We start from the raw sequence: 24773 nt of genomic DNA on the forward strand, positions 1-24773 counted from the left end.
GAAAGCTCCAAGGGCTGTTAATTACATTGCCTCCTTTTGGTTTGTTATGTGAAACACACTCTGTCCTTCATCCCATTGTCCGACAGACACTGACTGTTCCCTTCTTTATATTTTGTTTCCTGCCTCATTCTTTTAAAAATACGACCGCACCAGAGGTAAATCTCACTTTCTGGCTCCAGTGAGTGCAGTTGAACCTTGCTGCTGCATATCTATGGGAATAATAAACACCAACAACGGCAGTTCAACCCGCCTGACAACATCCTAAACAGCTGTAAGTGCAGTCCGGTGCGGCGCTGGAAGAACCTCCGAGGGACAGCTAACAGAAGGCAACCGAGGTCACACTGATGCTCCAAACTGACACTTTGATGCAGACAACTGCAAAGAATAAATGACTTCAGATGGATGAATTATGTACCAAGATGAACAATCCGTTTCTGAGGCAAAACTGTGCCCGGATGAAACGTTGTGCTTTGCACAAGACAGGAGCTAGCATGGTGGTGAATAGCATCCTATCAACATGCACACCATGTAGAACAACATGGCTGAAGCTCAGCGAGCGCCGAGACAGCTGCATTATTCACACAGCTCTGCCAGTCATCGCTGACATGGAGGACAGTGGGGTGACTCATCCTACTTGATAATACATGATGATTGATGTTTTAAAAAAAAAAAAAAAAAAAAAAAACCACCAAACATCCCACATGAATAATAAGCGGGAGCTCAATTGGCGGGAATGCAGGAAAATGCAGGGGTGTGGAAATTTTCCTTTTCTAACAGCAGTGATGTCCGGTGGGATTCAACACATGGTGATGGACACAGTGAGGGTCAAGCTTGCATCCTCACCTGAGAGAAGGTTATCTCAGAGGAAATTAATGCTGTGTGTGTGTGTGTGCGTGCGTGTGTGTGTGTGAGAAAGAGATAGGAATGGACATGTGGAGAGAAACACAGAGAGAGGAGAGTATAGAAGAATGTTTCCAAGCCACCACCATCGCACAAACGCCTCACACTATGAATCATCCATCAATATCACACAGAGGATGGAATTAGCTGTAATGCTGCTTTCAGCGTGGTAACGTTAAGCCTGCAGATACCATGTTTAAGCATGATTAACTGCAATAAAGCTTCAGTAAAGCTCAGTTACCTGATTAGGCGTAAGACTGACTCGTCTTGTGTTCACAAGTGATATCAAAGTGCGGCAGGTACGTGATAAGTACGATAAGTAAGTGTGGGAAACACACAGAACATTCACAATATGAAAATAAGCAAGAGAAGGCAGTGCATGTGAATAGATGGAAATCGATTAGCATGGCACAAGGAAAGCATTTCAACTGGGCTTATTTTGGGGTTTTTTGCACAACCGTGGAACAAAATGCTTTTTAAAGAGGCAGATTTGTGATTTAGTTTTTTTTTTTTCTGTTTCCTTCGATCACCAAATTGGACGTGATAAACTGTTGCACACAGGAGTGACACTGACTCATAATCTACTGTATATAAACTCGAGGCTCATGTGAATGTCAACAGAAAGCCCCTTGAATGCTGCTCCAGGCTTTTAAAGGGTTTTTCTAATCCTGGCTGCAAAGAGCAGAGTCTTCAGTGTTTCCTTCGATCCTCAATGCATCTTTTGATTGTTAAATGGAGGGGAAAGATGCCTCATTAGCATGCATCTTTTAAAAAGGGGCTGCCTGCAGATGCAAGACTGGAGATGGCGGTGTTAGAAGTGGTGGAGGATGGAGGTCGTGGGAGAGGCTTGGTCAGTCACATGGCCCTGGACTTCTCGCTGCTTCCCTGCATGCATGCACAAAGGATCCCGGAAGAAAAGAAGAAAAAATAAAAGCACAGCTCTCTCCTCCTAATTCTCAGATGGCAGCCGTGACCTACTTTCCCGCAAAGACAGGCTCATGCAAACTTGATGATATGCTTATAACAGAGCGGCCCGTCGTGCACCGCCTGAGGTGAGCCTGGCAATGCGGAGGTGGTGGTATGGGTGGTGGTGGTGGTGGTGGTGGTGGTGGTGGGTTGGGGGGGGGGGGGGGGGGGGGGGGGTTGGTACAGTGAGGACCAACTAGCAGGATGCAGGATGCGTGTTTTAGCGACTCCACCCTGGGTGGTTGAACAACATTAGCGGTGATGATGAGACGACAAGAGTTGTGAAGATGATGGAGGTAACCTGAGTTCCCTCACCACCACCCCACCCCCACTGAAGCAATCGGCTTCATTCTCAGAGACATCTCATAGCTGAAGAGAGGTCAATAATTAATTAATGGGTCTGAACAGCTCTCCTCTGAGACTCCGATGACACACGAACAAAATGTCCTCCTTATTGCTTCTACTGTCTCCCGCAGCTAATGTACTTTCACTGCTGCCACTTCATCCTTTGGTTTTACAATGTCGGAGTATTTTTAGTCAGTGAGTGGGCAGATTGCAACCTCTTCAATCAAAATACCAACCATTCCTTTGCAACTTTGAGAAGAATATTGAGCGAAAACCATAGATTTCAGAGTGACACATATGAAACTCTATAACCGCCGAAGCAGGAGTTGAAATAAGTTACAAACTATTGTGCTCAATACACATATTGTTTATGTTCTGGGATGATTATTGTTGAATAGTTTATTTGATGAAGTTCTGACTAAAAACTGATGCAGTCCAAGAAAACAGTATGAAACTTAGTGTATGAATGCAAATTTCATGCTGTTTCAAGTAAGGAGTATTTGATATTGACTAAAACTGCATAATGTCCCATTTGTATGTTATTCTAAATGACATACCTTGAAAATACCCTTGGATGAAATGTTGTTAACCTAAAAGAGGTTCAACAGCTTCAGTCCTCAAGCTATTGCTCCTCACAAACATTTAAATCCAGTTAAAGGAAAAATCAAAGAGTCGATGGACAATAACAAAATGCAATAACAGTGGGTTGTTGTGTAAATGGGGCCTTAAACTGCTGACGACTTTTTAATCTTCCGGGAGACTATCAGGTTCTTATCATCCTATTACTGTTAGTGTCAGTGGATATTATGGCAATAACCTGCTTAACGTTTGATCAAGTTTTGCTCGCTAGCTGAGTTCTTCATAAAAACTGGATACCAAAATACCAGAACGGCTTTTTAAAATGTCTTGAATTAGGAAGCACAAAGTAATAATTTTGTTATAGTATCATTATTGTTAGTGTTACAACACCCACATTTTGGTGTTGTGGTTGACATTTGGTCTCAGAATATTCACAGTTCATGCCCAGGCTCACAATGCGAAGTCTGCATGTTCTCCGTGTCCATGCGTGGATTTTTCTCTAGAATCTCTAGTTTCCAGAGAGAAACTGTGTGCAGATGTGACTGTGAGAGTGGTGAAATGAACAAGATGTTTATTTTGAATAGGTGAACCTTTCATTTTTTTTAATTACAGTTTTTTTTACACAGTTATCTAGTGTTGCTACTTCTGAAAACATATGTAAAACGTCTATGCAAACATTTACTGGGGTAAGTTGTTACCCATACCACTAACATCTCACTTTGAATTTCTATAACACTGATTTTCTTGCAGTTTTTCTTGAACATGTAATGTGTAAATACATGTAAACTGATTCAAAGAGATGCAAACTACAATAATAAAAATGTGTGCTATTGACAACATTTGCAGGAATTAAAAAATGTTTGTGTTGCTGAGCAACAATCGCTTTGTGGTTTGGCATGATTCGTGGTGGTAGAGATGAAACAAATGATAAAACTATGTATTTCTGCTACTGTCAGTAAAATAGATCACATGAGTGTAATTGTGATGTAAAGATCACACACACTGAAAATCAGCATGGCTGCGATGAACAGTGTGAAAGAAAATCCCTCCCGTTATATTGCTCAATGTAAACGTTTTGAAATGCACTGATACATACTCATAAACTGCCTTTATTTATTTTTTTCATCAAGTGAAAGGCAATTTACAAAATATTCAAATGTTATTCATTGCAGATTTTAATTACAAGGCATATAATTTTTTTTTAAAAACAAAAGAACTTCTCACTTCAGTGCAGCAGTGCTGTGTGCTGACAGAGTGATGTTTACTTGACTGGAGGTGTAAATCTCAAAGCTCCAGCCTTTTCCTCGCTGTGAAGCTGAGCATTTTTTTGTGCCTTGAAATGAGGCTAATACAACAAATTTTCAGATCACACAAAGAAGCCTCAGCGGGCGTGTAAAGACACGTCACCTCCGAAGACAGAGAGAAAATATCCACGGTATGGAAACCACAAGGCGAAATACATGAAATGAAAAATAAATCTTGACGCAGGTGCGCCGGGCATCAGAGGCCCAGACATCCAAACTTCAAAACGGAGAGGACTGAGCACAAAGAAATGGATAAAGAAGAGGAGGCGGAGGAATAAAAAAATGTATTAGCAATGAGGTGGGACTGCGTCGGTGGGAGTGAAGGTGTTTGAGGGGGCACAGCGCTCCGTGCATTCGACTGACATCCCTTATTAGAAGGCGACGCAAAACCATCCGACTGGGTTCCAGCTCACTGCACCCGGGAAACCCTGGAAGCTGTCAGTTATTTTCCAAAGACCGATAGAAACCAAATCATTTTCCTGAATATCTGCAATTCATTCAGGCAGCAAGTGTGCCATTACCAAGTAAGGCAGAAAATGTCCAAAAATTGCTTTTGATTTCTTGCTCTGTCTCTCCTCAGTTTTTTTTTTCTATTCTAAAATCATATTACCAAAACCCTTCACTTACATTATCAGGTGCAAAGCTGTTACATAATGAAATAAATATATCCTGCATCACTCATATTAAAGAGTTTGACTTTTAACTCAACTGCACAGTATTACTTAATGCACACTAATGTACAGTTTGGTGTAGAGCTTGGGTTTTAAAAAAAAACACATCAAACACAATTGGCTTTATTCACTGACTTTACTATTGTTTCAATTAAATTTTAAATGAATGTAAAAAAACAATATAACTTAAATTAATGTGCAGAAAAAGGAAACTGTTATTGTGTCATTGTGAAGACATTGCTTGTGATTTGCTTGTATATCGACTAAAGTCAGTGAGTTTTCCGATTTGTGACAGCCCCATTTATGTTGTAATACATATTTCAACCACCAGATGGTGGACCGACTCATTAAAAATGTGGCTGGAGGAAAAGTTTATACAGTCAAAGTTTGGCTATTACACAGCAGTATATATGATCAGCAGCAAGATGCCACGGACCCAATCTGGATCATAACACAAGAAGCCAACAAGTCAAAACAGGCAACAGACTAAACTGACTCAACACCGCCACCTAATGTACAGCAGAGTCATGGCTTCAATCTTGCATAATTACCTTTAAAAGCTTCATACTGCCAATAAAATCTCTTAACTGATGTTTAATGTAAACAATTAAAACCAATACAATTAATACAAAGGCATTATTACCAGCCAGCGGGTTACATAGAAATCTTGTGAGGAAACGGAACGAACTTTGTGATAAAAACACAAAGATGAGCCTCATGCAAAGAATTAATCACATATGTGTACTGTTCAAATCTGAAAAAACTGCCCCATGTATGGGAATATCAAGCCCTCTTGTAGCAAAGACAAGGATAACGTTTTTTTTTTTTTTTAAAGAAGGAAGTGACATGTTGGCTCAGAGGCAATAGAACAATTTGAGGATGATGACGATAAATGAGTCATATACAAACTTCAAATGAAAGAAACTGGACTTTAAGCGAAGTAAGATGATAAAGTCAAGCTTTTCTTTTCTTTCTTAAGTAGTATGATGTCAAAGCTGTTTCAAAAGACAGACATTTTTTAGTGCCACAGTTTTGTTGCCAAAGACCAGTGACCACTGTTACACCAAATCGTTTACGATTACTCTTCTGTAACTATCTTCCACACTATTTAGAAGCTTTACAGCAGTAATCCCCCTGGATTCGTTTGCATGTTCTTCCTCTGAATGTGTAGGATTTCTGCAGCTACTTTAGTTTTCTCACACAATCTAAAGACCAGTTTGTTTGGTTAGCTGCTGTAGGTATTAACAGAACTATTAGTCCCAGCTAAACCACACTGAAACACAATATTGCGCAGTGACAATCAATCTAGTCCGCCCTCAGTTTAAAAATGAAAGAAAATGCAGTGAAGTAAATGGACTCCACCTTTCACACATGTTTCACTGCATTACCGCAGTGTTTCACACCCTCAGTCATAATTACACAGTCAAACACTTATAATCATACATGCTATTGGTGAGAGCTGCCACTGTGAGCTGTTCACAAACAGAAACTTTTGAGTTCAGCGTCTTGCTCAAGGACACGTCAATACATGGACACGCAGAGCCGGACAACAACAAACTAAAAAAACTTGGGGGGGGGGGGTCATATTGTCATCTCATTAGAGGGCCACTTCACTTCACAAGCACAGTTATCTCTCAAAATGTGTGATTTTAATTTCAAATATTATATTATAATACTAAGACGCAAACAGTGAGCATATTTCCCCTTTCTTAAATATCTAATTGATGAATTTCAATGAAGTTTAAAAAACGAAAACAGTTGGCAATCTTGTCACAGCACTTGTGCTTGATTAACAGAATGAAAATGATAGATATTTGTTCGCTTGTACAAACAGCTTTTAAAACATTATTTTTGCGACTACGATTTTTTTTCTTCTTCTTCTGCAGCTTCTTTTTGCATTCGTCAGCCTTGAATCGATGTTCATCATTTAAATAGCATTACAATTTGTATGTTAAAATGCATTAATGTATGAATGTATGGGGGATACAGCTGCATTTATTGAGCCAACAGAGGATTGAACTAGTGCAGGGTCCTGAGGCACCAAGCTGGTGGCTTTGAGCGGCACACACACACACACATCTTTTTTATGGCTCCCATTGAAGATGTTGCACTCAAAAGGCTCCTCTTGGGCTGGAATAGGCCGCTCACAGAGGCGCTTTCCCGTGTCGATGGTGTATAAAATTCCTTCATCGTGGATCTCGGCCTCAGAGATGAGGCAGATTTTCCTCCTGATCTAACCTGTTCCTCCTTCGCTCACGTTGGCCGCTTTGCTTCTAAAACCACCGCTGGTTCCAGGGAAACTGCTCTCTGTTGTTTCTCGGCGCTGTAGAGGGGGGAATCTGTGGTGGACCTGTCGGAGCTCAAACTTCTCTCTTCCATGATATGGCTGGCTGTTTTTCAATTCCCTTCCTCTGCCACTGGGGATGCTGTCCACGGCTTGAGAGAAAGTCCGAAGCTTGTTGGAACAAAGTACATTGTTGACATCTAATCTTGGCCTCCCAGTAGGATGAATGCAAGCATGAAGTGGCCCACGGGCCAGCAGTTTGTGGACAATGCAGCATTTCTTGACTTTTATACCAGAATCTAAAATGCTTTCATGTAATAAATGACCCCCATTCTCCCTGCGAGCCCTTAGTCACAATGGAAATATATTGTCTAAAATGTCTGGAGTGCCCTCTTGAAATTATGTGACCTAAATTGTGTGTCAGATTTTTTTTTTTCCTTTTCTTTTCTATTGTTGCTTCGACAGCTACTCCAAACCCTCAGCTGCTCCACTTCTGGCTACAATTTCTGTGAAATTCTCTGAAAGTTCCCATTCAGAGACCTTACGCAAGACTTCTACATTACATGTGAGGGTCTGGAGTTGCAACTGGCTACACACGCACACACACACACACACGCAGTATGTGGGCTGCACAGGAGTTAAAAGAGAAAGAGAGAGTGCTGAGTTTATGTAATGCAGTAATGCTCAGCGTCTGAACCGGGGGGACACTGGCAGCCCACACGATGCACCTCAGCGGACCTTGGAAACATTCCTGTAGGAAACAGGTTTCTTTGGCAGCGTCTGCAAGCTGGTATCATACAAACATGGACTTGAAGATGTCCAAAGATCAATAGATTGAAGTGGAGCTGGGCTGTTTTAAAAATCTAAGCAGTTTTGAAGGAGAAGCTTGTGGAAGTTTGAAGTCAACGTTGGTGCAGAAATAGAAAGACAGCGGTGGTCTCACCTCCTTCCGATAGACCAAATTAAAGATTAATCAAGTTAAATGTAACATTATGATGTTATTTTAAAGGAAAAGCCAAAGTCATGGGCTGTAAGACATGTTTTATTTTTTTATTATTTTTTAATTTGGGGGGGATTTGAGATGACAATTTTAAAGATATTTAGTGATAAACTTCAAGCCACATTTGGTGAAGTAGATAAACAGCAAAGCATTTAGGAAGGAGGGACTTTTTGTTTGCACATAAACAGATGGCAAGTTTACAATGCAGATAAATCGCTTTGATTGAAGAAAGCAGTGACATTAAAGAAGCTGAAGCCGCCATATTTTTTTACTCTCTGGAAATGGCTCCTCATTCCAAAGACAAATAGAGGACGTTGGATTCCTCACATTTACATGTTTTCACACATTAAAATATTTGCATCTGAAGGGCATCGCAAGACAGAAGTGGATGTATCAGCTTCGGATGGGTGCCAATCTTTTACAAAAAAAAATTAAAAAGAATAAAACACATTTTCTGTATCCTGGATCTTTAAAGCTTCTTGTGAAATCTTAGAAATTTAACCAGGGGTGCTGTAAAAGTCTCCTGCTCCACTAAAACAAAGGATTTGTTACATCCATCACTGAAACAGATTACTCCATGAGGACATCTTGCCTCTAATAGTCACATTTCTGAAGCTACAAATAACTCACAGACTGAATTCTCCCAATAAAAGCAGTTGGAGTTTAACCTTTTTTTCTAGCGTATTCTTGTGATAAAACAACTTACGATTCAAGTGACTTGCAATGGAATGTATGAATATGAGTTTGACAAACTGTTGGATTTATGTAGAGTCTTTTCAGAGACTTTATGTCACTTATTCCCGCCAGTTGCTGTTTGAATAATGGAGGGTTCCTGCAGCGAGGAACTCAGAAAATGACCTGCAACAGGAAACAGTTTGGAAACATGATGAACCAAATTTACTCAAACAGTAAAGGCCAACACAAGAATGAGATGATTCTTGTAAAGCCAAAGTTACAAATCACATTTATTCACTATGAAACTGCTGTGGATGATGTGTTTTATGCTAAAACACACAGAAAAAGCTGAATTTTAACCTAAACTTACGACCTGGTCTGAGGTAAAGGTTTTGCAGTGTTTCATCCATTCTGCTGCTGAAGTAGCTTCTATGTAGAGGGAGAGGTTTTCTACCAAATATTGTATAAAGTGGAGGGAGGACATAAAGTCTAAATGGAGTGTATATCTCATCCCATGTCTCCCAGACAGTGGCACCTTGTGTTCATGATGACAGAAAAAATGTGGTGGCCTCAAAGCTCCATCTCAGGGCACTTTGAACTATTAAACGTTCCGCAAGCAGAAGCTGGAACATTCCCACTTCTCTGTTCCTCATTATGAAAGCACAATAATCACATTTCAATGTGCATAAGTGCAACAATTTTATCTGCGGACACTCACGGTAGATTTACAAAGTGCTGCCCCAAAAATATGAAAGTGAAGATGCCATCCACCTATTGATCCATCATCCTTTCATATTTGTCACTTACAGTTAGTTTTTCACTTACAGTTAGTTCAGTCCTAGTTTAGTCCTAATATAATAAAATGGCCTTGTGTAAATGTCTGTGCAAAAAAAATACAAAAATCCACACTTCTTTACTTACTGCAATTCCATCCAGGTTTATGAATAGATTTATATGCACTGCAGCATGTTTTGAAAAGTCCTGAAAGATGATGCGTTTTTATCTTGTGAGCACAAACAAATCCCACTCCAGGAAGGACTAAAGACATTAGTCTCTAGATTAGATAAAGACCATTAGTCTTTATGTAGTTTCATATGTTAATGAAATGTTTGTGACTGCATAGAATATATAGTATAGTGTAAGGATACTAAATTACACAACCCTGTTGTTGTTGTGGCATCAAAAGGAATTACAGCACAGTTCTATGTTGACTCTTATCACATAATTAGAGCACACATTTTGACATGCCATAGCAGAAACAAAACAGGTACAGGGGGAGTTGAAAACCATTAGCTGACACATGTCTCAGTGAGTCACTGTGCACCTTTCCCAAAATGACACGCAGCCTTTATTCATCTTTGGTGTTTTTTTCCCCCCTTCTGCAATGAGGAGTCAAAATGTCTGCCGAGAAATGGGTGTATAGTTCAACACCTCGCCACGTTCCCAGTAATGACAGTCAGCGGCTGCACGGATGGATTGTTGAAAGGAAGGATCAGAGAGAGAGAGCATAGGAGATGGGGAGCCTGAAGAGGTGATTTTTCTCTAAGTACATGTTGGGCCGTGTTTAGCAGCTGAGGGCACAGTAGTGACTGAACAGATTGGCCCCATACTTCAGCCTCTCCTGGCAAAAGAAAAAAAGGCTCCCAGCAACGCACACACGCACACACACACACACACACACACACACACACACACACACACACACACACACACACACACACACACACACACAAATAAAGAAAAGAGGAAGAAACGGAACAAAATGAGGCCAAACGTCATCTGCAGAGGTGGAAAAGCTGATTGGATTCTGAAAACAAACGCACCTGCGCTCAGACACACGCACACACGCACACACACACCCACACACACACACACACACCTGTCAAATCCTTCAGCTGGCCTCCACCCACCTCCACCCCCCATCAACCGCCTCAAGTTTTACACCGGCCTTATCTTATCCACTTCAAGCAGTGATGCCGCTTGTGATGCATCTCTAATGTGAGAAAACTGGGAACTATTATCTGGACTTGGCTTTTTTTCTTTGGCTCGCTGATTCCCCCGCCCCCTCCACCTCCACTTCCTCCACTTCCTCCTCCTCCTCCTCCTCACTGCTCCTCTGCTTGGAGCACACACCCTGGTTTTTCGATCTCCATAAATGGCTCATGTATTTCTCTCGACTTCTTGTTAGCTTAATGCATGAACTGTCTTCCAAAAAGCAAAAGAGCAGGAACTATTTGTACGGTAAAAATACTGCCTCAGTCCCTGGCTGCTCAAGCTATAATTGTTTGTAAAGAGCCCATCCACTGGATATATAATACATTGTCTCTTTTGTTTTGTTTTTTTTAAACATGTTTGCCGAGATGCTTTTAGGTGAATGCCTGCAAACCACACATATAAATTAAGTTACCATATTCATCATTACTACTTTGTTGATAAAATATACTCTATCTAAACACTAAAATGACTTTATCAACCTTCAAAGTGAGAAACACTGTTTTATTAACACTTTCACAAATCTTATATCTACCAGACCCTGGAATCAGAATTTACACTTTAATTTTTCACTATAATATTGTTTTGAGAGCTACTTCACTGTAATATTTGTCAGCAAAATGTCCACAAAAAAGTGATATACAGGTGTTTACAAAAAACACTACAATGCAATTGAAAAGTTCATACTTCTAACACAAACTTCATCGACCTAGATTTGATACATAAACTGAAATAAGTCAGACTTGTCTGAGTTAATTTGTGAATAATTTTAACTTCAACTGAAGGCCAAATCATGACAAATGTTTCAAACATGATGAGCAGAGAAATAACTGACAAAACAATGAACTTTCATTATATTCAGTTCTTTTAGTTGAGCCGTTTCCAAATTCATAAAAGACTTGTAGTTAAAAATGTGAGTTTCAATTTAAAAAGATTGCATGTTATCACAGCTATGCCAAAGTGTCCCACCTCATGCAAACATCAACCTCTGTTCTGTAAACATGAATAAGCGGTTGCAAACACCAGACTCCATTTTAACATCAAAGCTAATACATCGCAAAAATGTTGTCAGTTATGTCTCCCCATATGTACATCACAGGTGCCAGTTGAGAGTTTAGAAATAATTCAACACAAAACAAACCACAATGAAGAAGCTGCTTTGCAAAGATTAATTTTAACGAAATGAATGTCACCTGCCTTTATTTTAGCCACTAAATAGCTTAAAACATGTTTCCAGGAGCAAACAAGCATTCACTAATTTCCGTTGTTGTTTAAATTCTGTATCAAATCTATAACGGCTGTAAGTTGAAACACAATCAAACTCATGATGATCAATTTTAAAGTGATATTTGTTTGTCACAATCGTCAGAAGTCAAATTATTTCTCTACATCTTATCGAGTATGTGCTTTGGAGCAGTAATCAGGCATTGCTCTGAAATTCACATCATACAAAAAAAATCTCCCTGAAAAGACTCTTTCAACGGTCTTCTCTCAAATTAAAGTGTAATATCTGCTCTTTGCATACACACTGTTCAAATTACATGTGCAATCAAGCAACAGTATTTGTATGTTTGTTTGTTCTTTTTCTACCAATGTTGAGGACAAGCCACCCTGCTGTCAGAGGCAGCTTTAGTTGATGCTTGACTGTATTCACATTGTTTTATATGAAACTAAGGTGGGGCTTTAGATGTTGGTATTTTTCTGGTTTGTAAAGCTGATGCAACTATTCGCTATTGGTAATAAAATGTGCTTCGAATGTATAGACGGATGTGGTGTGTGAGCTGACGTGACATTGGGCGGTAGGCTTTGTGATGAGCTGTCATTGAGCTGCTGGCTGGGGCTGCTGGCTGGCTGCATGGAGGTTGTCGTCCATGCTGAGCAGCAAAGAGGAAAAGGGGGGGATAGAAGAAAAAAAAAAAAACCAGCAGCCTGCTGGCCGGGGGCCATGAAATGCACAATTAGTCTTGGGTCAGTTGCATTAGGATTTCTCAAAGGCAAAAAAAGAAAAAGGCAATCAATTTGTGACTTTGTGCTTATTGCAAACTACATTTGGAGATGTTGTTCTTCTTATTCCGTACCGGAACCCACGGAGGCTGCAGATCCCAGGGAATGAGAGGAAGCAGGTTTGAAAAGAGGAAATCTTTATCCTCAAGTTACCCTCAGGTCTTACTAATCACTGAAAAAGCAGTCCGTGGCCTCTGACCCCCTCCATCCTCTGCTTTTAATATCTCCGAGCTTCAAACTGGCACTGATGCTACATCACCATTTGAGTGAAAAGACTCTTAAAATGTTCAACGAACGAGCAGTCACGTAAAATGCGTCCATTCCCAGAACATATATATATTTAGAGGAGAGCCAGGCTACCCTCTAGTGGCACAGAGGAGCGATGAACCGTGGCACAAAATAAGTTGATGTGTGTGAGCTTCAAATGGATAAAATGGCAAACCTGACACCAAGACGAGAAAAAAGAAGTGATGGGAGGGAAGAGACCTCTGAGGTAACACGACGCAGGGGGAGGCAGTGCGGGGAATTCCAGTGCGTAAATGGGGAGATGTTTACTTTCTATGTAAATCAGCCTCATCGACACCAGAGGTCTTATTTTTAAGGCCCGAGCTGAGCTTTTTTTCCCCTTCCTTTTTCCTTCTTTCTTTTCTTTCTCGTCTTTTCCCTCCCCTGTCTTTTCAAGAAAGAAAGCTTTGATGTTGGCAGGGAAGATCGATGCCAGAGAGAGAGAGAGAGAGAGAGAGAGAGAGAGAGAGAGAGAGAGAGAGAGAGAGAGAGAGAGAGAGAGAGGCTGGGAGGATGCAGAATGAAAACGTACTTCTGGGGGTGTGTGGGTGTGCGGCTGAGAGAGAGGTTGGGCGGGTGGATGGTCCACCGTCATTATAGCGCCTGTTTTAAGCAAAGCCTCAACATGTAATAATGAAAGACAAATCGCCATCAATACATCTATTCTGTATGGAGCCACAAGTGACGCTCCGACTGCCTCCCTCCCTCCCTCCCTCCCTCCTCTCCATCTCCCCCCGCATCATCAGGACATAATAAAGTTTGTCGGGTCGCGTCAATCTCAGAGGACGCAGGGCTGAAGATGTAACTAGTTGACCCTCCTGCACCATTTATTTCTGTTTCATTTAACACAATCTGTCGGAAACAGTTGCCGCACGCTAGAAGGGGAATGGAGCAGGAATGGTTGATGCGCTCTCTCTCTCGCTCTCTCTCTCTCTCTCTCTCTCTCTCTCTCTCTCTCTCTCTCTCTCTCTCTCTCTCTCTCTCTCCGCAACATCCTCTCTGCCATTTGGCCGCGCTGGGCCTGCGGTACCGCTGCGGAGGAGCAACTTTATTGGTACACACAGGAGGGGGAAAATGGGGGGGGGGGGGGGGGGGATGGAAAGGGTGAGGAAGAGGAGGAGGGTGGATACAATCCCACATTCACATGCTTGTGGTTCACGATCAAGTAGTTTGTTTGCAAGGCTGCGCATGGTTTTATGTCTGATTGCGCACGGGAGGGAGAAAAGAGCGCAATTGGCGTCCACGCAAAAGCTCCCATTCATGACGGTGTTGTCGTCAAAGCCCACTTAAGAGATGGGAAGTGGGAAAAGTATGGGAATAAATCCAAACATCACCCAATAAGTCAGATCGGTGACAAAGGAAGCAACACACAGAGATCAATGAATGGTTAAAAAAAAAAAAAAAAAAAACGCACGGCACGACCCGCATCTACTTACATAGAGCTGATGTTTTTGAATAACTCCGCTATGTCAACGCTGGACCCATTGCTCCCAGTGTCTTGCAGGACGAGTAAAGGGAAAAACCTGCCGTTGTCGGACTTATTGCAATAGATCTCTGTTTGAGAGCAGCTGCAGGTCGGCGGGCAGTCCAGCATGGAGCTCAGATAGTCCTGGAAAATACTCATTAGAAACAAAACCCTCCACCAGCAAATCCGGATCGAATGAAACCATAGATCCATGTCTCCAGGCGAAGCAGAGAAAAAGGGGGGATTAAAAAAAAATAATAAAGAAGAGGGTCCCGATGTCCTCTGGGTTAGAGCAGAACGGAGAGGAGAGTGGGAGGAAGGAAGGAAGGAAGGAGGAGGATGGCTGGCTGGCTGGTGCGTCTGTACAGAGGATGCTCTATGTGAGCGTTTCTGCCGTGGATGGATGCTGTAGTGTCCTTGCGCGTCAGAGATTGGGTGAAAAGGAGGAGGAGGAGGAGGAGGGGGGGGGGCAAAGGAGGAAAAAAAAAAGAAAAAGACACAACGAAAAATTTAAATTAAATTAAAAATAAAACGCAAATTAAAACGGAGAAAGCGAAAGAATAGGAGCTTCCAGTCGTCTGGTGTGATGCATGGTGTTCCCCGGTAACGCCGCCGCCGCCGCCGCTGCTGCCGCCGCTGATGTCGTCGCCTCTCTCCGATCGGGACCGGGACGACTGGCTGAAGAGCGCAGACACCGAATGAGAAGAAGTTGGAGCATCAAGTCCCTCCTACCGGCCCCAGTCATACGGACACCTGCAGAAACTGCATGCACTCAAGTGTGATTACAGCAACACTGCACACAGGGGCCGTGCACTGCAACACCGCAGAGAGGAAGGGAAAAATAGTGTGTTCAGAAAGAAAGAAAAAATTATTACCCCACGTCTCAGTGCCACGTACCCATATGGTTCATTATAGCTGGAAAATTATGTTTGGCAAACCAAGCTCATCTACAACTTGTTAATAAAACACTAAAGAAACTACATATGTTTGAGATCACACAGAAACAAAAGTTGTTAATTCGTAAGAAAATGCATTTTAAAAGCAAAAATATTTTTTCTACGAGAGATTTTATTTCATCACACACTTGCTGGTTCGTAACCAGATTAACATTAACAGTAAAGGTTAGTATGTACTGGCAAAACGCACACGTATACACACACACACATCACCAACAGTCTACTGAAGTCAACTACTCTGACCCTAAATTCGAATGAAGAGAAGATGAATGGATGAATAGTCATTGGGCAAATGCAAAAATAGTCAAATGTAAAAATTAATAGCCACAGGTGATCATACATGTTGAGCTTCAGTAAGCATTATTGCTATAACTCATTGAAACAGCTTGAAAACAAAAAACTGTTGTCTTTTTTTTTTGTTTTAGTTTGTGTGACATCCAAAATATGACGAGGGAATTGATAAAATTATGCCGAATAGATTTGAGTACTTTTTAATTAATTTGGTTGAGGATGTAAAACAAAAAAGGCTTATATATTATCAAAACCAAGGTTCTTCTTTAACGCGATATCTAATATGACTTCATTTTATGTATGACTAGTGCATCGTTTTGTGCTCTATCTGCCACCCACATGTTGTGAAAAGGTTGAGTTGTGAGTTAAATGAACTGACCTCAGATGCTCTGGAACTTGGTTACACAGGTTCGGAGCAAAGGAACCAGAAGCTGCTTCATCTTGTTTAGTTTTGATCGAGGTAATAGTGAGCTGAACTCTTCCAAATGATCTCAGGGTTCGAGGAGCCACATAATGTGTTGAGGCCTGAGATGATTTGGTGCTTTATAGACCACTAACAACATTTTAAAGTCTATTTTTCATGCACAATAAGCCAGTGCAGCGATTTGAGGACTGCTGTAATGTGCTCCACTTTGTTAGTGTTGGTCAGGACTGAGGAAGCAGCTCTCTGAACAAGCTGCAGCTGTCTGATGGATCTGAACTTATGGCAGTCCATCCTGCTGAACATGAAAGCACAATCAAGGTATTAGTCTGCAAGATTTGTTAAAGCATCCTGCAGTCGGATCAATGTTCCAAAATTATGATGCAGAGTTTTGATGATAGTTATCGGGATTGAATATTGGAGATGAAAACAAGAGTCAAAGGCAAGATTAAATAAAAAAACAACAACAAAAAAACAAATAATGATAGGCTGGTAATTTGTAAAATACGTTTCCCTTTAAAACTGCCTCAATTACCTGGTTTAACCAACATCCACGCCTGCTCCCTTCCTGAAAAATTCACAACCTATGAATATGCAAACATTCATTATTCAAGCTGAACTACTTCACTGAGACTTTAGGTGAACTCAAAAGACCTTTCTACTTTCAGCTGGAGGGATCCCGAACAAACATCTCCAGGGTCTGAAATCTGCACCAATGTAAAATTTAAGTGATACCAATTTGGTTTTTCAAGGTTTTTTTTTTCTTTTCCTTTTTAGGTAGTTGCTGCCAAACATCAGCTCCTTGTGTTTGCACTTGCTGCTCTTCATTTTCTTGCTTGGCAGAGTCAAGATCAAGGGCTTAAGGGCACATTGCTACTTTGAGGGTCCTGAGTAAATCGTTATAAGCTTCCATAATAAGAGTATGACCCAGTCAACGAATAATCATTAATGTGAGAAGGCTCAGACAGGTATTAAACATGATTTATAGGGAAAATATTTTTAACCTTTCCACTCCACAGTTTTAATTTTCACCTGAATTTGTCTCTTTTTTTTTTATATTTAATTTGAGTAGTTTTGAATTAAAATGCACATTTGTACAACTTTATTTGTACCTGTTATATTTTGCAGAAATTATTACTTTGATGGCATTTTCTTTTCCTTTTTTATAGGCACTCATTCTCAAATCATGAGATTGTATTTGTATTAACATTTGCATTCATTTTCGTTTTTTTTTTTTCGTTTTTTTTTTTTAGCCTTACTAGATATATTTCATTGTAGTTCTGATTGTTTTGCATGTTTTTTTCCATAAATATATTGCATGTTGGACCTAAAGAGGATGCATACACAGCCTGCAGTAGCCCACTGCACAGTTTCACATGATTCTTTTCGAGGCTCATGCTAATTTTAAATAAGTAAATAAATAAGGTCTCTCACAAGCTGCTGTTTGATGCTAATATTCCTTTTTAATTGCAAGTAAAAATCTGTGCACTCTCTTTGTGGTATTATATTTACAGCCATCTTTTTGCAACACACTGTGAAGTAGGCTGGATTTGTTGGAGTGGGAGGCTTGAATCCTTTCCTTCTGAAACCCTTAAAGAATTATTCAATTATTGGTATAACAACACACTTCAAGAGTAAGAGCTGCAGGGCTTACGCAGTAACACCTGTAAAAGTAATAATACACTGTAAACCCGAACAAGCTCACGGAACTCAAAACTTTTTGTGTAACAGATTACACAAGAATATTTAAGTGATGTTGTTAAATGTTTAAAGATAATTTTTAAATAATTTATTTTATATTAACTTAAAACACTTAACATCACTTAAATATTATTGTGTAATCTGTTACACAAAATGTGGTCAGGGTGGTGTCCACATAGATGGAGTATCCCATAATCCATCTGGGTGGTTCACAGGTCAACAACACTGACAATTTCTTCCATGGATCCAATGAAAAAAACTAATGGCATAACACCGTGACAAGGACAGATATAATTATATAAGCAATCAGGGCAGGGGCTAATAAACACAAGGGCAGAGAAAATGACTACATGTGCACCGGGGGGGGGGGGGGGGGGTACCAGAAATGGGTAAGTGTACTGAGGATGCAGAAGCTACCTGGAAACTTATGTGGATGAAGAACATGAAGCTCACAGAAACTTGGTGTGCAAACATAACAGAAAACATGATCCAAATAACAAGAATAACAGCAGAACAATTGAGCAGGGGACAGAAGGTGGGAACACAGGCTCTGAGAAGACAACCAGCCAAACACAATTCCAAATCCTGGGATTGTGAAACATTGCCAGGAGTTAACGGGGTCAGGGGAGCCTCTGTCTGTCGGCCCCGGCGAGATGCAATGCACTGTTGTTGTTTTTTCACAGCAATCTTGAACCTTTAATGCAGTTTGTTGTGCAGTAGCTCCTGTCTTGGTTCAATCTGCTCAGGTCACCCTCTTCTACTGATTTGAAAGTCTTGACATGATTCACCTATCTTGGATCCCTGTAAGGTACAAACCCCTTTGCACTGTAAAACCCCCTAAAGACCTGCAGTGGGGCACCAAAATCCATTTTGTCAACTATCTTTATGGGCTTTACCATACAATGGCCAATTTTTCTGCTTAGACCTTTTTAAATGAGGGCTGGAAGCTTTGCCTGCTCTCAAGTAGTCACAGCTCGATGTCAAAGAAACCAACAGCAAAACCCCCCCCTACAATCTTTTTGTCCTTTGGTAGCCTGCTTTTTACAGGTTTCCATATTGACATTTTAGCAGTTCTTTTATTTATTTCGCTCATAATCCTGTTCTTTGAGCCAGCGAGTACCTGTCAGTGTCTGTGCCCTGTGCTGTTTTTACTGTCCTGCATGTGTTTTAAATGTCTGTGTGAACTGTAAATATGTAATCCACCATACAGGCACTAATAAAGTCACTTTGAACCACGAACGGTAATGTTAACAGAGAAGCGAAAAAGGGTCTGCAGACGGACTCTGCGGGGCATCACAGGGAAAACAACTGGGAGCAACTGGCCGAGGATCCAACTTCTTTCCATTGTAATGAGATAATCAATGTTATTAACTTCTCCTCTTAATGGTCGTGATGTTGTTAACCTTTGGGGTCGCTTTGCAAAGGAAACATTTGTTGAGTTGACCTCTTTAATGGGCCTTTTGATCAATGCGGTCCATGTTTGTCCCGACTTAGCCTTATAGTTTGTTCCAGCACAAGGCTAGGCTATGAGCTTTAATAGAGCCTCAAAGCTATCTAATCAAAGCACATTGCAGGTCAGGCGCCACATGAAGACCAGACTACAGTAACCTTGGAACTTAAACTTTAAAGTGTTTTTTTCTGGCAAAGAGTACGTGTGGTGAAAATGTCAATATTTTCATAAAAACATACAATTAATTCCAAAAATGACTAGAATCTACTCAAATGTCCAGAAATCCTCTCTTATAGCTGCTTTATTATGCATGTTTTTACCCTAACAGCATTGCTTTCATGGTGGCACCACAGACATCTCAGCAAGGGTCTCAGTGGTGTGTTGTCTCTGCTACCCTTAAGAGTTTTTTTTTTTTTCTAAATGTTTAAACAGTTTTTACAATTTGTTTGGCCGGATTAGAGCCTCTTGCAGGCCAGTTTGGTCCCACAGGCCTGAAGTTTGACACCAGTGATCTAAACCATTTCACTTTTTAAGGAAATCATTGTTGCAACGTACACTGCTCCACCGGCATTAACTGCAATCCTAAATTAGAGCCACTTACGAATGTGTGTCTTGAAAAACTGTGTCACTATTTTGACGCTGCGAATGGTTTTGAAGATATCCAGCCTCTGTTTGTTCGTCTCCATCTTCCGACAAGAAGGAAACCTGCGCTTCAGTGGGAGTCTGGATGTAAGTACTTTAACGCGCAAATGTAATTATCAAGGCAGCTTTGAGACTAGATGACATCAAATTGAATTGTTTTCTTCCTAAATCTGTATTTATTTGGAAATGCACAGCGATATCATAGTCTAAAAGTGAATATTTAACGCAGACTGTGGTTGTTTAAGCATCATCATCGAGATTTATGTAATCTACCATCCTATTCAGTTAACTGGCGATTCAGCGCTCCTCTGGATATTTAAGAACTCAGAATATGAACAGAATATTTAACAATGTGTCCACATTCATGTGAGTACTTTGACCAACAATTCAAGTAATAGTACACTCAAGGCTCTGCTGTTGCATTAAATATTGTCATGACTGTGATTCAGTAGTAGATAATTACATTTTTATGATAATTAATTATTAAAGATATGCTGATATTCAGTGCAACAGCAAGGCCTTGACTGTTTTATTTCTTTTATTCATTAGTAACACAAATGCAACAAAAAACGTGAAAAAGTGTTTATTTTTCTTAAATAAACACAATATTGCCACCACTAAAACACAAACCGAAAGTTTTCATGTGTAGATTTGACTTATTTTCCTGATTACTGTAGGTTCAGCTCCTCTGAAAAGAGTGCATCTATTTGTGTAGTTCTATTTAATTTGCAATCGGAAGAAAGACACCAAAGACACTCATGTCATCAGGGTTGAGTTAGCTGTAATTTCAGTCAAAAGACACCTCAATCACAATCACTGGCACAAACGATGATCTAAATTATCTCCTCAAACAAAATCAAATATATTCAAGACTCACCCGTGCTTTCAGTAATTAGATAACCTCAGTTAACCAAAAAATAATGATTTGACTGCATGCAAACGGCTGAGTGAAGACAAAGTGGTGAGCGTGAGACGTGTGAGGATGTCTCAAAAAAGAAAAAGAAAAAAAAAAGCTTAAAAAAACTACAATTAGATCAGGAAAGATCCTAAAAAAACCCGTTTCAACAGTTTGAGATATTATTGAGTTTTACTGGCAACAAATGTACTTCCTGGATACTAAATCTTAGGAAAGGGAAGTGTGTGAAGGTTGGAAAAAGGAGGCAGGACATGGAAAAAGCTTCAGGCTGAGTTGGAACAATGTGAAAAGCCGCTTTTACCTTGAAACATAATAGCAAACAGTGAAACCAAGCTGGACTTGGTGTGAGGTCACTGAAATGTTTCTTTTTCTCATTTTTACTTTATTCTTGAAGTTGATTCTATATAAAATATTAATCGTACATTTATTGTGACCCTGCTAACGGCAGATGGCTAACAGCACATAGCTCAGTCCGCACATATCTGAGTCGGCTCCCCACCACCCTTCTCCACTTTCAGCCAATCACATGCCAACTCTCTCTAATGGTGTGTTAGTAAGACAAAAAATAAATAAATAAATACATTATCACCATGACAAATGATGGAATGGTGTGAAGGATCAACTAACCTTGTCACACACTGGTTTCCATGGTGACAAATGTGGCATTGGCAAAGATATGTGCTCTACCGGGTACCCATTCTAGTTTTGTAATATAACTGAATGCACACGCAAAGAACAATATACTAATAATATTAAGAATGCCGAGTGCGTGGACATTCATATGGACAGATGGCAGGAACTTGAATCAGAGTTGCATTTTTCCCGCTTTCCACTGACATGGACAGTTTTCAAAAAGTTGTCTTTCATTGGCTCTGGGCACAAAAAGATGGACAAACACTGTTTTCACTTGGAAAACCCTCTTGTGTAAATGGGGCCTGAGCCTATTCCCAACATCACACCAATGTAATCCATGCAGGCACAGGAAAAACATGCAAACTCCACACCCAAGAAGTGAAGACTTCCCAAAATGCAGCTACATTTATTTTATTTTTTTTGCAGACGCAGTTAAATCCGAAGACATTACTTCAATCGATAATGAAGCCTTAATTAAAAAAACAAAAGACTTAACAATTTGGTGCTTTACTTAATTTAATGTAATTTACTGTCAGAGTTTTCAAATTTATTGGGATTGAAAATAATTCTTGAAATAATTTTGTCACATTTAATCTTCTCTAATCCTGAAAGCTCCATTTGGAGTGCCTCATGCATACTGAGCGAGTTTCCAGGCGCAGGGCCGGCTGATAGTGACAACCACCTGTCACAGTCTCTCTGACCTAATCCAAGGTGAAGTTTCATTTTTTAAAAACTAAGTCGATATGAAAGCCCTTTCAAGAACGGTCTTTTCAAGTGTCATCTCGAGCGGCTCTAAAATTGTCACTGGCTCCTCAGATGCCTCTCGATCTCTTGATCCCATTCTGAGTTTTTATTTTGTCTTTGAAACAATTCCATTAATGAAGCCTGAGAAACTGGTGATCTCACTCATCAAGCACATGACAGCTTTCCATCTACAACCAAACGAGAACCAGCGGAGCCATCACTCTCTTCTTCGATTCAAGTTTTTAAAGACTCACTTGGTTTACACCAAGCCAACTCCCCACCTTTATTCTTTTACTCTTTTAAACCACAACAATGACTGGCTTCCACCCAGCAGCCCTCCTCTCTTCGGGGAGGCCAATTTCAAACCCGGCCGTCAGCATCCTGACATGGGGCCTTCCTTTGACTTCCCCCTGTTCGGTCCATTATCAGTCTTTGTTGATCTTCAACTGTAAAATGTCCGTCTGTAGTGACATCCACCTTCCCACACGTCTCTTGCATCTCAGTCGGCCTCCTGGAATCAATCAGGAGCGCCCAATGTAACTGTACAGCCTTCAAAGGCCCTCGCTGAAGATGAAGGGCTGGATGAGCGGAGCTTCGAGTGGTTGAGGACTAATTAAGCCGTGAGAGTTTTGTGCCATGTGTCCAAACTTAAAAGACAACACGCCCTCAGATCTCTGGTGCACCAGAGAATGGGGCGACAGGCGGGATTTCAAGTTTTGCAGAATAGCGGCTTTCCTCTTTCTGTCTCACCGAGCTAATGGCTCCTTCCAAATGACTTCTATTTTGTGTTTCAGTTTGTGCTATTCAACCACCCTGAACGCATCAACAGCACGACCAGTGAACAAATCGAAGATTGTAATTTGCCTTTCTTGGAAGGTGGACTTTAAATGCCAGACACGTTGGCTGAACAGGGGCTAATTTTGTTGGAAAAAGTAAACATTTGAAAGCAAAAATACCAAAACACAAACTTCTCAACAGCACATGACAGTATGGCTGAGACACTGGAGAGCCACCCACACAGATCACAAATGATCTAACATCCAGAGCACACAGAAGACATCCAATATATCCCAAAGCTGCCAGGTGAAGACAATCACACACTCAGACACAGGTGAAACACATCAGAGCCTGAAACCAGAGACAGTCAGAATCTCAAACTAAAGCTGATTTTTCCAAACATATCCTGCCGTTGTCTGGTTTCTGTTAATTGTTCAGAAATGTTGCAGCATCGAGGCATCTTTTAGCTGCAAAGTTGCTGGAACAGTTTGAGGATGTGAGGACAGCCAGGGCAAAGCTTAAATCAACCTCCTCAGCTTGTCTTTTAATTACAAAAAGGCATACACACAAATTTCTAATATCTTGTCATCTCGTATACCGTGTTGTTCCTTTCGTTATGTATTTTATATGATCTTTCAACATTTGCATCTATTTATCTGTTATCTTAAATGTAGTTTTAATAAAATTTTACTCTTGAATACCTTGTTAAACACTTACTTCATTTTACGTCCAGTCTTGCCAATCATCTGTGAAGCACTTTATATTGCATTGACTTGACTGAAAAGTTCTACATAAATGCCTGACGTGATTGATTGACTGATTGTGAGGTAAACCCGATGTTTATATAATGTCTGCTTTTTCCATGAAGTCACATTGACAAAAGATGTTTTTTTTAATTACAGTTGGAGGTTTCAGCTGCAAATTAACACCATGCGTGGCGGGAAAACTGCATCAAATCAAGTCCTTCACTTGTCACAAACAATTATACCCAGTCTAATGTTCCGTGAAATGTTTTTAGTACTTGTTCTTTACCGAAATCAACAGTTTTAACTGAATCTGTCATGAGTGTTTTCTGAACTTTTTTGCCCTACAATTACATAACGTTTAGCAATCTTTAAAAAAAAATAAAAATCGGCAACTTAATTCATTTAGATGTTACCAATTGAATCAAATCCATAGGTCCAACTATTTCCGCTATTTTATTTTTTCAGTGTCGACTTAAAAAAAGAAAATAAATGAAAAGAAGAGTCAACTCTGAAAGAAGTCGGTAATTTATCACCTCTGCAACAAGAAGAGACCGAATTACTGATAGAAAACTGACACAGATGACACTGACGCTGACTCACATGCATGCCAGACAGAAAGGCTTGAGTGACGTGTATCCGCTCAAGGAAATTTCCATAAAGCGTTCCTGTGAAACTGAATATGATAAGTCCAAATGACCTTGAGCATCAGCCCTCATAACTTAACCAAGCCATTCTAGAGTGAATTCACAAACCCGTGGTGTAGAAATTCTCACATTTGGTTCCGATAGATATCCTATTCATAAAATTGATACCACTCATTTGATGACGAATAAGTGGGTGGACGTCCCAATACAATGGCTGTCACCGAGTAGAGGCTTAATAATCCAATCAACACTCCCAATAATGAATGCTACTTTTGTTGAATCCACAGGAAGCTGCATTTACAACATCCATTGATGAACCAGTTCTGAGCCATCGTGTCTATTATGATCACGTTTTACATTCAAACCTCAACAGAATTCTGAA

At 40.4% G+C, this 24773-nt stretch overlaps 1 protein-coding gene across 1 annotated transcript in view; it reads right to left on the reverse strand.

Annotated features, from left to right (window-relative positions):
* ntrk3b (neurotrophic tyrosine kinase, receptor, type 3b) overlaps positions 1 to 14683 on the reverse strand; it is a gene marked incomplete at both ends in the record, with an annotated part of 279095 nt that extends 264412 nt beyond the window's left edge. Inside the window, one exon of the mRNA XM_080500842.1 lies at positions 14442 to 14683. Coding sequence (XP_080356968.1) covers positions 14442 to 14683 — 242 coding nt within the window. The remainder of the gene's footprint in view (positions 1 to 14441) is intronic.
* Between the last annotated feature and the right edge of the window lie 10090 nt (positions 14684 to 24773).

The sequence above is a fragment of the Blennius ocellaris genome, assembly GCF_963422515.1.
Source record: "Blennius ocellaris genome assembly, chromosome: 1".
Classification (NCBI taxonomy): Eukaryota; Metazoa; Chordata; class Actinopteri; order Blenniiformes; family Blenniidae; genus Blennius; species Blennius ocellaris.